Here is a 14,476-nt window from a genome sequence, read left to right as displayed (position 1 = left end):
AAAAGGTAATAAATGGCAACTAAATTCTCAAACAAGTCCACAAAGGCCTTTATATGTAATATAGAGGAATCTTAGTTTCTATATAAATTATAAGAGCTGCGAACAATCAGTTCTATAAATTATTGTCAAAAATACAACAGAACAGTCTAATTCTTTAAAATTCTTTAAAACTGCTTAATTCCTTAAAATTACTTATTATAACTTTCAACAGAAAATGACACAGAGAAAATAATTAAAATTGATATCACAAGCTATTGAGTATCTGAAATAAAATATATTTTGATAGTTATCTTTCCAAAAGTGGCACATCAGGTTCCCATTATTGGGTAATATTTGCTTACTTTATTAAAGGAATAGTAGATGGAGCATGTTGAAGACTAATGAAACCAAAAGCACTTACAGAAAAGTTAAGATTCCTTGGAAGCCTAAAATCCAAACTTTATTGGGTAAGTTTTAATTACAAAACCTTTATAAAGGCAAAACATTTAAATTAATATGAAACATTCCAAAATTCCTAGTAAACTTTTGGTGAATCCTAAATAGTAAATAAAATTGCTGGTAGGCCAAACTATTTTATAGAAAAATAAAAATGATTGCTTTTACAAGTTTATCACTGAAATATCTTGTTCCCGATATGAGAAAGGAAATTGGGAAGCATTTTTAAAACGTTTAGGAGAAATAAAATGGCATCTTAAGAGAAAAAAAATCAATAGTGACTAAACGTCAAACTTTTCAATTTAGGAAAGATTTGGAGAATTTATATAAATAATTAACTGGAACCTCTTTAATAATACCCTTTTTGCTCTGACGACTTTACCATCATAATCCAGTAAGTCCACCCTTTAACCCTATTTACACAGGAAAGAAAACTGAAGCTCAAAGAGGTTAATATGTATTTCAAGGTGTACTGGATTTGACTCTAAACCCAAACTTCCCATTAAAGTATTGCTAATAACAAGGCTTAACATAATTCTTGCGGGTCTTCAATATTTGTCATAAGTGGCTGAATAATTTATTAACACTTCGTGGTACTGACAGAGTGAAGCTGCATGACACAAGACAACAAGGCTACTCCCCTTTGAGTGATACACACTTTAAACGTGAGGAGCATAGATGTCAGCGCAACGATGGATGATAGTTTTAGAAGCAACAAACATAAGTTTTTTTCAATTCTGGCTTGGCTAGTTTCAAGCTTGAAAAAGGCCAGAAAAGGCGAGGGTAAGACACATTCAGCTGAATTAGCTGCATCGGCTCGCTCCGCGAACTTCATTCCTAAATCCGGAGGACAGGAGTGGAGAAAATCAAAGCTCCCCAGACGTCTCCAAAGGAAACTCTAAAGAGCGCTTGTGGAACAACCCACCGACTAGCAAATCTGGAAAGGTGAGGACCAAATTAAAATCAGACAGGAGTTTGGGAGCGAAGGACTGGATCTAATAGGACCAGACATGCTCACCGTGCCCTCTCCCGACGTCACCCAAAGCTTACCTCTTTGACAGGTGGGAATTTCTTCTTGCATTCCAGGGACAAGGCCCGTAAATCGCTCTGCATGTTCTCCAGCAGCTTCTTCACTGCCTCGGGGCTGTTGGTGCCGGACATGATCCACCAAACTACAATCCAATTTGGGCGGCGCAAACGAACTCCAGCACGGTCAGCTCCTTCGGGCGACCGTCAGCTCCCTCAGAGCGCCTCGGGCCCCTCCTCAGCGCGCCTCTTGGGCTCCGCGGGGCTCGGCCCGGCCTGGACTACGAACCCACAGCGTACCCGAGCGCCCCCCGCAGCCTCCTCGCAACTCTCGCGGCTCCTCTCCGAGGCGCCCCCCCCCCCCGGTCGCCCCGCCCCGCTAGGCTCCAGTGGCTCTGGCCGAGGAGCCCACAAGGCGGGCAGGTCCCTCCCGCTGCCGCGGGGTCCGGCCGCAAAGTTCGTCAGCAGCCAACCTGGCAAAACCTTCGGCGCTGGCCGCCCAAGCCCTCCAGACTCGCCGACGCCATTAGCCGAGTCGCCCACAATTCCGAGCGCGGCCGGGACACGTCAGCCGCACTTCCGGGCACCGCGGCCACCGCCCCCGCCGCGGCCAACTGGGACGGTGAGCCGCAGGCGGGGCGTGGCCAGGGGCGTGGTCACGTCCGGGGCTGGATCGGCTCCCGGAGGGGCTGCTTTCCCCAGCTCGAGTTTGGGAACTGCTAGGCGTGAGCCACCATTTGCCTCGTCTAAATTGGCTTCTTCTTAGATATGTGACAGCTGTCAGAATGGAGCCACGTGTATCTTGGCGTGTCTCTTGGGGTTTGTTCGTGTTACATTGTATTTCGGTGTAAACAGTTTGCTTCCTTTTGTTTTAATCTTCATCCGTCTTGTCCCTCGTCATTTCTGCCCCCTGGAATCTCTGGGGTAGTGGCCCCAAACCAATGCCTACCTCCCGTTAATTTTATTTTCCTCCTAAGTACCTAAATTGCAATTCCTCCACAGAGTTGCACAAAGCATACTGGTGCGCTTACTGCGGAGTAGTCCTTTATTTTCCTAATTTGTAAAATGACAGAGAAAACTACCCTTTGTTCCAAAACCCTCCGCTGGCCTTCCGTTTTACCCACGGTAAAAGTCAGAATTCCTCCTTACACCTGCCAGGAGCCACGCGATCTGCCCCGCCCCCTTTTACCGCCAGTTTTCCACCTAAAAGGCGTTGGGATTTTGTGCCCCTCTGTTTTGTTCCCTTCTTATCTCCGGCACTTAGAATAGTTCTTGGCATATAGTAGATGATCAATAAATATTTTATTTTGTTTACATTTTTAAATGTTTATTTATTTTTGAGAGAGCGTGAGCAGGGAAGGGGCAGAGAGAGAGAGGGAGACACAGAATCTGAAGCAGATCCAGGCCCTGAGCTGTCAGCACAGAGCCCCACGCAGGGCTCAAACTCAGAAACAGTGAGATCATGACCCCAGCCGAAGTCGGATGCCCAACTGATTGAGCCACCCAGGCGCCCTGATCAATAAGTATTTTAATGAATGAATGTAAAAATAATTTTGGTGCTCAAATAAGAAACCAATATAAAAGCCTTTATTAGGTGACAAATATTAAGTGAGGCACAAGAAAGCAGAAAACTCACCTGTGCTTCCCAAGATATAGGTCCGTGTGCTTTTGCCCAAAACATCTTGCAACCACTGAGTAGGAAGCAGAGGAAGGTAGAGGGAAAGCCTGAACCAGGGTAGAGGTAGGAGATGAAGAAAGGAACACCTCAGACAACTGAGCGGATGACATCATTGCAGTAGGCAGGGCAGCGGACTGAGATTGTCAGTGGGAGGAAGGATTTGGCCCTAAAATAAGCCTTGCACCACAAGTACTTTGTAAACTAAATAATTTTTTCCTCATCTGACAAGAAGTAACACAAGGATGGATAAAGATAGCACATAAGGTAATAGAGCTCTCAGAACACTAGTTTGTATCATTTGTGCCTATTGTGACTTTGGGAAATTTGATAGGTCCTATAGCGTAAGCTTTATATATTAAAAACTGTGAATTTATAAAACAAAATCTTAGGTAGAATATAGGGCAGACATTATTCTTGAGGTCCCAGGAAACTTTGAAAAATGATCCTCTTGTGGGGCGCCTGGGTGGCTCAGTCAGTTGAGCCGGGTTAAGCCCCAGAGTCTTGATTTCAGCTCAGGTCATGATCTCAAGGTCATGGGATGGAGGCCTATTGGGCTCCACACTGAGCTTGGAGCCTGCTTAAGATTTTCATTCTCTCCCTCTCTGCCCTTCACCCCCGCTGGTGTGCGATCTCTCTCTCTCTCAAAAATCAAATTAAATAAATAACAAAACCAAGTAGTTTTCTATGTACATATGCCCAGGGAGATTGTACTGCCACAGAAACAATGCATGGCTTTATGCCAAAACCAACCAAGTTAGCAGGAGTAAAAATCATTCTTGATTCTACAAGTTAAGAAATCAGCTAGGTGCAACAGGGTGGCTCAGTCGGTTAAACATTCAACTTGGGCTCAGGTCATAATCTCACAGCTTGTGAGTTTGAGCCCCAAGTCAGGCTCTAGGCTGACAGCTCAGAGCCTGGAGCCTGCTTGGGATTCTGTATCTCCCTCTCTCTCTGCCCCCCACCCCTGCTCATTCTCTCTCTCTCTCTCTCTCTCTCCTTAAAAAAAATAAACATTAAAGAATGTTTAAATAAAAAGACTTAGTTATCAATAAGCTTTAAACTCCTAGTTGAAAGTTAGGAAACCTGTGTCTTTTTCTCTTTTTCTGAGCCTTTGTTGTGAATCTTTTGGAAAATGTATTTATTTAACAATGAGCATATATTCATGTGTAACAAGAAAACTTGTCCAATGACATTCTAAAATATCTGTCTCAGGTGATGGTGAAATACAAATGTAACTCATTTTACCTTTCTAGTTGTTCAATCCCTCAAATTTCACCATCATTCACTTATTCTCCTCTTGGATTTTTCTCTCTTCTACCTACTCCTTAGAGATTAGTATTTCCCAGAATTCCATTATTTACTTTCTTTTCTTTATTTTCTACTCTGGAAAATATGCACACCAATGGTTTCAATTACTACCAACCTATTTAAAAAAATTTTTTAGTGTATATTTTTGAGAGAGAGACAGAGCGCAAGCAGGGGAGGGGCAGAAAGCAAGGGAGACTCAGATTCCAAAGCAGGCTCCAGGCTCTGAGCTGTCAGCACAGAGCCTCGTGTGGGGCTCAAATTCACAAACCGTGAGATCATGACCTGAGCCGAAGTCGGACGCTCAACTGATTGAGCCACCCAGGTGCCCCTATATAACTACCAACCTATTGATAACACCCTGTATAACCTCCATATTGACAAATAGCAATAGAATGTCAGATTAACAGAAATACTACAGCAGGTATGTGATTGCAATATCAGCTAAGAGATGGACATTCAAGTTTCTAAACCTTCCAAATATTCAAACTTTCTGGAATACATAACATCAGACCTTCTAGAAACTTCACTTCCCCTTCTGGTCCTACCCTTATATATGTAAAGATAGATTGGTCCTATACATAGCATTCTCTAGAGACCATCTCACTTAGGCAAGGAAGCTCATCAATCTCAAGTTATATAATGCACAGCATGATAGCTAAGGAAGCCTGCAGAGAATACTTAGACATGAAAACTCCTTTGATGCTCAACTTCCCTAGGCTAACACAGCCTAGTCCAAGTACATTCCTGAATTTAGTACTAAGGGAATAAAAGAAGAAACTGTTACTGGAATATCTCTGAGAATCATGATATCAAGCCCTTATACATAAATGTGTAACTCCAGAGCTCTTGTGTGAGATCCAAACGTGAATATTCCGCTGCCTACTGGACATCCTTACCTGGAAGTCTCATTGGCACCTATACTCCTTCCCAAAAAGAGGTTGATTCTCTTCATACATTATCTTTCTCAATGAGAGAAATTGGTTGCCACTATTCATCTGGTTACCCATATCAGGAAACTAAGAATCAAACTTGACTCTTACCCCTCCCTTATCCTCTACATCTAAGCTGAATCGAACTCTGTTACACTCATCCCCCTTTGTAAATTTCAGTTCATCCATTTTCTCCATTCTCAGGCCATCATCATCTCCCACTGGTTTAAAACAACAATTCCCAATGTATAACCCCTACCTCTAGTCCATTTTTAATTTATTTTCCACACTTGTGTCAGAGTCCTCTTTCTAAAATCAAAGTATGAAGTCTTTTATGTTTTTCTAATGTTTTGAGATTAAAGCCCAAACTCCTTTACATGGTATACTAGTTAGATTCTTTTAGACACCTCAAACAGTAGGGCTTTCAAATAAATAACCCACGTGAAAGTAAGAGACCAAGGAATTTCAGCCACAAGAGAGAGCCCTATGGAAATATAGGAAAAGCTTGGTTTCACAGAGCCTAGGATGTAGTTTGGAAAACTAGAAAGCCCTTGGGTGTTCATACTGCTTGACTCATCTCAGCAGCTGTTATGTTGCTTCCTTCTCCCTCACCTGATCCTGAAGTATTACCAAGACAATCTCTCCTTCATGTTTCCGCTGATATTTCTCCTGCTTCTATCAACCAGTTGCCTCACTCCTGACTCCACATGTCACCAGGATCCAGTTCTCTCATAGCTTTAGTTTTCTCGTGGCATCTGCTCTTTTCTCCTTTCTCTATGTCCATTTAACTTCTGTTCTCTACCCTTCCAACTACATACTCTCTCTTGATGTGTCACATTCAAATTTTTAAAGAGAAAATATCGAAGTAGTTGAACAATCGAGTATCAATGCTGTATTTCAATTTCGCTATGCTTTTTGCTGGACTGCCTTCTAGGTCACTGAAAAGAATACAGATCAACTGTCCTTGGAGACAGAACCAGGAGACACCCCTGATTCCAACAGCTGTGGTCAAAGTTGATTGGTTTATGTGGTCAGGGTAAGGAGTTCACATGATACAGAACATGGATAACTATGTTGAAGAAAATATATCAGAGATCTGTTAGTTGGATGAGTTAATATGAAATTTTATCTGCAAATGTATTTGGGTTTTTTTTTTTTATGTTTATTTTTGAGAGAGAGAGAGACAGAGACAGAATATGAGCTGGAGAGGGGGCAGAGAGAGGGAGAAACAGAATCCAAAGCAGGCTCCAGGCTCTGAGCTGTCAGCACAGAGCCCAATGCGGGGCTCGAACCCACCAACCATGAGATCATGACCTGAGCCGAAGTCGGAACTTAGGCTGAGCCACCCAGGCACTCCTATATGCAAATGTATTTGTAAATGCTTTCTTACCCACTTCTTATCAGTAATTATATTCTAAGTATTATGTATAATTTAAACTTTATATTTAGAGATGAAAATATGTTAAACTCATAATTAATAGTTGTTATGAATTAAAATTTTAGACTTATTTCAGTCTTACTCTATTGTCTTTTTTTCCGTCATCATTAATTCTTTATCTCTGAATTACTTTTCCGGAAAGGAATTCAGTTTTAGAGTTTTCTCTTTCAAAGAATTTTCCAGAGTCCAGAAATTATTAGTCTTTAATGGCTCTTGGTACATGCTGTCTATGTATTTCTTAAAACATATTTTCAAAGAATCCCTTAACTTTAATTTTCAGAATTAAAAATTATAACTTGCTGGCTGGTCTAAATTACATACTGACTGAAGAACACATGGTTTCTTTACAGAATAAAGAAATGATTACAAAAGACAAATTATAAGTGGAGAACCTATAATTTGCTATTTTAAACACTGTGTTCCTAGATGTAAGAATAAGTTGTTTATATGCTTCTTATGGTTACTCTTTAAATCCTTTTTTAAAGATGAATTTAAAAAAATTTTTTTTTTAATTTTTAAGTGATGTCTACACCCAACGTGGCACTCAAACTTACAACCCTGAGATCAAGAGTCACATGCTCTACCGATGAGCCAGCCAGGTACTCCTCCAAGATTATTTTTAAACACTTTATTTTCTGTCTTTGTTGTAACTGCTTTAAGAACATATTTTATACTTGGTGCATGAGTTTGTTGCCTGTTGCATGGAAGGTCAGCAACAATGTAGTAACAATGAAGGAACAGATTTTTAAGACCGCCATCTTTATTAGGGAACTTCTCTTAGCCAGTCCTTCCCAAAACCATCATATCAGTCACGTACCAGAGCGCACCTGAGTACAAATAGTGCAGAAATAGTTCTTCTGTAAAAAAGCAGAAGCAACAGTCCCAGCCAAAAGATGTCCTCCACTCCTGGGATCTCAAAGAATGGTTTAAACAACAAAGGGAGCAGGGAGGAGTATACAAATTTTCCAGGTTCTTTCTACATTACAGAAGTACAGATTGAAATACTCCCGTTCAAATTTTCAGAGTCCAGAGGATCACAAATTCCTTCATTCTGTGGTGAAGATTCTCTGGAGATATTTAATATTAACAACAAATTATTTTAGAGGTATTTCCTCTAATAGTTCGGTTATTTTTATATTGCCTTGACGCTTTCTGCTCTATTCTTGCTTTCAGCTTTGTTTCTGAGACCAAAATCACACTGTCTAGTCCTCTCCAGCTTTTAAAATCACCTCTCTCACTGCTGGATCTCATGCTGGAAATCACACTGATGGTGGGGGGTTGGAGGGTGCTCAGGCCAGACTCATCATTCATAGTCTTCATTCTTTCCTGCTTTCCTGGACTTGTTTCTCATACCTGAGTCTGTTTCTCAGGTCAGCCCTACTGCCTGTATTAAACTGAGTTCCCCGGGAGCAGACCCTAAGGAGAGATTTGTGTGTAGTTAATCTATTAAGGATGTGTTCCCAGGAGAAGCCAGTAGAAAGTGGGAGCAGGGAAGTGAAAGAGGCCAATAAGAGAAAACCCCAACCCCTAGGCAAGGGAGATCTCTTAAACCCAGCCACTGGCCAAAAGCTCCATTAGGTAGTATGGCTTTCCAAATATGTGGAGCAAATTAACCCCAGAAGTCCATGGGCAGCACTTTGGGAGCAACATCATGCTGAAAGTCTTCCAGGTGAACTGGGGAGACCCCACGCCTTCGACCCAGCCCATTCCCAAAGGTGTCGTGGAAGGTTCTTGGTCTTCTCATGAGAAAGAATTCAAGGAGAGCAACACAAGTGGGAAAATTTATTAAAGCAAAAGTACACTCTTGATATGTGAGAGCAGGTGAGCTGAGAGAGAGAGGGAGAGAGTGAGAGAGAGGAAAAGAGAGAGGATTGAGAGACGCATGGCCTGGGATTTGGGTTTTTATCTTTTATTGACAGCTGTTAACTAGGGGGTAAAACATTCATTACTTGAGGCAGAGATGCAGGATTTCGCACCTTTTCTTCCCATGTTGGTCAGGGGCTTCCTGTCATGGCACCCACCATCATGGGCCTTTCTGGTTTGATCTGGCATCTTGTAGAGTGCTGCCAGGATAGGCCTTTGACTCTTCCGATAGCTGGGCATGACTTCCTTGTTGCTGGCCTCCAGACATCCTGTTAGAACCTAACTGCCTATTCTGACAAAAGAAGCATAACAGGAGTGTCTGGGTGGCTTAGTCAGTTGAGTGTCCAACTTTTGATTTTGGTTCAGGTCATAATCCCAAGGTCGTGGGACCGAGCCCTGTATTGGGCTCCAAGCTGAGCATGGAACCTATTTAAGATTCTCTCTCTCTCCCTCTGCCCTTCGCCCCGCACGCCCCCACCCCATCCCCCCACTGCTCAGTGCTCTCTCTCTCTCTCAATAATAATAATAATAATAATAATAATAACAATAATATCAAGAAGGAGGAGAAGAGAAAGGAGAGGGAGGAGAGGGAGGAGAGGGAGAGGGAGGAAGAGGAGGAGAAGAGGAAGAAGAAAGGAAGAAGAGGAAGACGGGGAGAGGGAGGAGGAGGAGGGAGAGGAGGAGGAGGAGGAGAAGACCAGACAAGCTACACAGAAATGATAGAAGGGGCAGGGATCTGGGCAGAATGCTCACTACACTGTCTTACTGGGCCACTGACAGTCATTGCTTATTGTGGATCAGCTTATTGGTGAGACCCTCTCCCCCTGGCCTTCACCATTGGAGCAGCACTCTCTCTGTAGTGCTCTCTCAGCATCATCTAACCCAGTGGTTCTCAACTGAGGGAGGACAATTTCCCCGCTCCCATCCTGTCATCCTCCCTGCACTGGGACCCCTTGGCAATGAGTGCAGACATTTTAGATTGTCACAACTTGGAGAGGGGATACTAATGGCATCTGGGCCAATGCTAAACATATTACAATGCATGCAGCAGCACCCCCCAACAATGAATTATCCAATTCAAAACGTCAGTAGTACTAAGCTTGCGAACATCAGTCCCAGTAGTTAGATCACTGTTTTGTTTTCCTATGTTTGAAACCCTGGTTTGTAAGCTATCTGGTACCCCCTCAATTCCTTAAGATTATTTTTATAAATCCCCAGACCCTTCCTTGACTGAGAGTTCCTCAATCCAGCTCCATATTATCCCCACCTGCTTGAATCTCAGAATATTGCCTGCTCTTAGGTCCCTGTATCCAAGAGTTTTGTCTGCACACATGGCTGAACATTCAGTCCCTCTGGCTGCATCTTCTTGAAGTCAATGATCCACCCTGAATATTAATGTCAGGGGTTATTTGTTCATCTTTTCTTGGATTTCAAATGCCGCCTCCTCATCTAGATTTCTTACGGCCTCAGTTTAGTTCATTCTCTGGCCGTTTCTTCCTGCTCCTCAAGCTACTGCTCATTCATCAAATGTTATTCTTCCTGCTTAGCCTTATCTCATTGCAGCTGATACATCTATGTCCAGCTGCTTTGGAGTTAAAAGATATGTCCCATAAAGCCAGTTATAGAGGTAGGAAATCATGTTGGCTTAGCTCCATATCTCCTAACTGGAGAAATCGGGAGACAGAACGTTCGTGCCAAGCAGCATCCAGACTAGGTTTGTCTTATGAGACCTCCTCTGAGTGTGAAGAGAGATAATAGTTATCATTTACGGAACAGCTGTGTGGGAAGCCCTGTACTAAATGCATTTACTATCTCATAGGATTTAACCTTTGGAAAAATCCTGTGAATGAAGAATTACTGTTTCTAGTTCATGGATGAGGAAACTCAGTCTCAAAGAGATTAATTCGGTCTCTGAAGGTCCTCTAGCTAGAAAGTAGTGAGTCAGCATTCCAGCTTTTTTGACTGTAACATGTGTGCTCCTACTTCATCTGTATTTCCGAAGTGGCATGGGGTCCCTTGAAAAATCGGTTAAAGTTGGAGGCCTGTGTCCTCCCTTCACCTGTTTCCTGCACGTGTTGTGACTGGAACCTTCCTTTCAGATTGATTGTTTGCTTAGAAAGAACGAACTTGGGTTTGTCTTAACATTCAGTACATTTCCCTGTGGGAATAACGTATATCCCGTGTAACTGTAAGGTTATCTTTCTGTCTTACAGTTTCTTCGGTGGACAGGACTATGCATTATTCATAGCTATGTTCCTGGCAACTGGAATGTGTATAGTGGGCTTCGTTAACACTTGTTTTAGTTATACGGATTCTTGTCCTCAATCATAGAGGAAGAAAGGTACTGAAAAACATGACAAGAAATCAGGCAGAGAAAAATAAAATGAGGTACTGAGGTGTACACACTGGGCCGCCTGCTCCCCTGCTCCTGCAGACAGGACTGGGATCAATCTTGTGGAAGCGAGAACTGCCATGCATCTTTTCCCATGTAGCTTTCCCTGAATAGCTGCATCCTTCCCTCAAAAGATGTCTATTGAGTGAGTTAGTAAATGAGTGATTGTGTGAGTACATGAATGCTGCCAGCAGAATGAGGTATCTCGGGGCACCTGGGTGGCTCAGTCGGTTAGGCATCCGACTCTTGATTCTGGCTCAGGTCATGATCGCACAGTTCAGGGGATCAGGCCCCAAGTCAGGCTCTGAGCTAACAGCACAAAGCCTGCTTGGGGTTCTCTCTCTTTTCCTCTCTCTCTGTCCCTCCCCCGCTCACATTCTCTTTCTCTCTCTTTCACTCACTTTCTCTCTCAAAATAAATAAACTTTTTTTTTTTTTAAGAATGATGGGGTGCCTGGGTGGCTCAGTTGGTTAAGTGCCTGACTTTGGCCCAGGTCATGATCTTGTGGTTTCTGAGTTCGAGCCCCACGTCAAGCCCCATGTCGAGCCTGGAGCCTGCTTCGGATTCTGTGTCTCCTTCTCTCTGCCTCTCCCCCACTCACACTCTGTCTCTCAAAAATAAATAAACATTTTTAAAAAATTTAAGGGCACCTGGGTGGCTCAGTCAATTAAGCATCCGACTTCAGCTCAGATCATGATCTCAGGGTCGATGGGTTTGAGCCCCACATCAGGCTCTGTGCTGACAGCTCAGAGCCTGGGGCCTGCTTCAGATCCTCTGTCTCCCTCTCTCTCTTCTCCTCCCCCTCTGTGTTCCCTCTATCAAAATTAAATAAACATTAAATTTTTTTTTTAATTTTTAAAAGAAGAATGAGATTTCTTTCTCCTGATTTTAATACCTCCCCTGTAACAATACCTGGCCACTATGAAGGCAACAATATGTGGCACATGGTGTGTGCCAGAAATACGTGTCTTAAATCTTTGAAATAAAACTTGAGTAACTACAGGAGTTCTTCTTCAGATCAATGAAAACAGTGTAGATTCTTGACCAAGTCTTGGTTACTTTGCATGCAGTAACATATGACTTTCATGACTATGGTGATATGCCCAACATTTGATAAGTCTTTCTTTTAAATAAATTACTGCATTATAAGATTAGTGACTTTATATTTTTAAAATCAGGGTCAGCGGTCAAAGAAACCAGGGAAATAGTTAAGTCCAAATAGTTCCTTGCTTCTCAACTATCAGGAGACTCTGTGAAAGCTAGTGGCCTAGAAAATTACGATACAGTAGACAGGCATCTATGTGGTCTAGGGGCTTCAGTAAGCAAGGAATGGCCCACATCACTGAGCATGTTGATTACACAAGATCCAGAGACACGATAGCCATGCTTTAAAGAGCAGCTTCCTGGTAACATTGGACACAGAGCCTAAGCACGGCCCAGGCTTCTTTGATTGCATTGCCCCTAACCTCAGACAGCTTGACTTTTGGCTTTCTGAGGGTTATGCCAGAGTGGGGCGAGACCCAGCAGCTTCCTAGGTGCTTGTCTTTAATAGGGAAGCCTGAGAGAGCAGCCAGTGTCAGAAGGAGCATGCTAAATTTCAGGTTTCAAGAAAGAGCTAGAAAAAGAATGCAATTGCTATGACTGAGAGAACACTAGGTGCCCCAAAGCAGGAGAGCATGTTGAGGGTACAGAGGGGATCAGAGGATCTCCAGGTCAGAGGGAAGAGCCAACCTGCCCAAGCCAGTGAATTACCCAAGATCCTTATGAGCAAGACTCTACTGGTCCTGCCACAGAACAGAGAAGTCCTTCCAAAACGAAAATGGAGAGGGCGGGGGTGGGGAACCATAATGAGCTAAGTGCCAGGAAAGACTACTGCAAAAACCCAAGTCGGTACCAGGTTCTGTGTGAAGCCGAAGCTAAGATGAAAATAGAGCTGACATTATGAGTTTTCAGAATCCTGGAGCTCCCAGGGCACATACAAGTCTTGGGGTGGATCCTTGGAGAGAAACAGGATCTTAGGCAGAAATTTCCAGCATTCGAGGAAAGTCAGAACAAGGAGGAACTCCGGGTCCAGGCATAGTTTTTGGATGGGAGATCCAAGGCCCTCTCCTGCCCAGATTGAAGGAAAGGGACACGTACCACATTCTACTACCACTGAGCAGGCTCTGAGGCTGAGGGACATCCAGCAGGGACAGGATGATGAAAAACGAGAATGATTCTTACAAAAGCATAAGGCATTTTGTCTGGTTTCTTCCACACCCGCCCCATCCCATGTCCACACTCTAGGGAGACTCCACCTCAAACCAGGATGCTCAAGCATGGACCAAGGTCACTTTCCCAACTAAGATAGGGATGTTTTAGAGCGATGGGGTGTTTGGGGGATGTTTTTTCATCAAATAAGCCAGGAATTAATCCTCTCTCCTTTCTAAGGAGGAAAATCTCTGGAAGCAGTGTTTGTATACATACCTGGACAAAAATCTAATAGCCCTGATGCTAGCAATCTTCTAAAGAGGATGGTCTCTGTTTATCATGAGCAAGGACTTTTACTTTTCCCTAATTGTTTCTTCTTAATAGCAGTGTTCTGTTGTCAATACTGAGTGGGGGTATATGTCAGGGTATCCCAGGACTTTGGGCATAGGAAATAGAAAGGGTCAACTTTATTTTTTTTAATGTTTTCAGTGTTTTATTTGTTTTTGAGAGGGAGAGAGAGAGACAGAGTACGAGTGAGGGAATGGCAGAGAGAGAGGGAGACACAGAATCTGAAGCAGGTTCCAGGCTCTGAGCTGTCAGCACAGAGCCTGACATGGGGGCTCAAACTCATGAACTGTGAGATCATGAATACAATAAAACATTCAGGAGCATTTCACAGTGCAAAAACAATAAAATCTATCAGAGCTGTCAGAGGACAAAGATGAGTGAGGGAGAAGCCTGGGACTTGAAGAGTCAGTCCCTCAGACCAACATGAAATGTTAATATCCCAAGTAGAAAGTAAATCTTGCCTAAGAGACTGTCACTCAGTTTAACAAAAAGTTATGTCAGTCAACATGTGATCCAAGGGGCTTAGAAAGGGGCAAATCATGAGATACGTTATCTAACCCTACACACTTGGGGTAGAATAGATAACTCTGGTGTCTACTGAAAAGGTAATGGGGTACCAACTGACCAGGATCATTATTTCACCCAGTATATTCAAGGGTATTGGGGGATAACTAGGAGCTTATTCCAGGGAGAGAGGATTTATTGGGACTACTATGATTGTAGTCTGTCTTTAAATTTGGGATATTTTTAATCCAGTGTCCCTTTTCTTTGCACTACCTGCGGCCATCTTTATCTACTAGAGAGTCAAGGATGTCCCTGAGGCCTTGGGTCACAAAGATATTCTCCTACATTATTTTCTATTATCTTTA

At 43.0% G+C, this 14,476-nt stretch overlaps 1 protein-coding gene across 2 annotated transcripts in view; it reads right to left on the bottom strand.

The window, feature by feature from the left end:
* Positions 1–2,038, bottom strand: part of MON2 (MON2 homolog, regulator of endosome-to-Golgi trafficking) — a 117,349-nt gene extending 115,311 nt beyond the window's left edge. For both annotated transcript variants that reach the window (XM_049625887.1, XM_049625888.1), the window contains exon 1: positions 1,486–2,038. In XM_049625887.1, the coding sequence (XP_049481844.1) occupies positions 1,486–1,596 (111 nt within the window). In that variant the 5' untranslated portion in view covers positions 1,597–2,038. The remainder of the gene's footprint in view (positions 1–1,485) is intronic.
* Positions 2,039–14,476: the final 12,438 nt, after the last annotated feature.

The sequence above is a fragment of the Panthera uncia genome, chromosome B4 (genome assembly GCF_023721935.1).
Source record: "Panthera uncia isolate 11264 chromosome B4, Puncia_PCG_1.0, whole genome shotgun sequence".
In the NCBI taxonomy this organism is placed as follows: domain Eukaryota; kingdom Metazoa; phylum Chordata; class Mammalia; order Carnivora; family Felidae; genus Panthera; species Panthera uncia.
The sequence above is the reverse complement of the archived record's forward strand: the minus strand, read 5'-3'. Positions and strand labels throughout refer to the sequence as shown.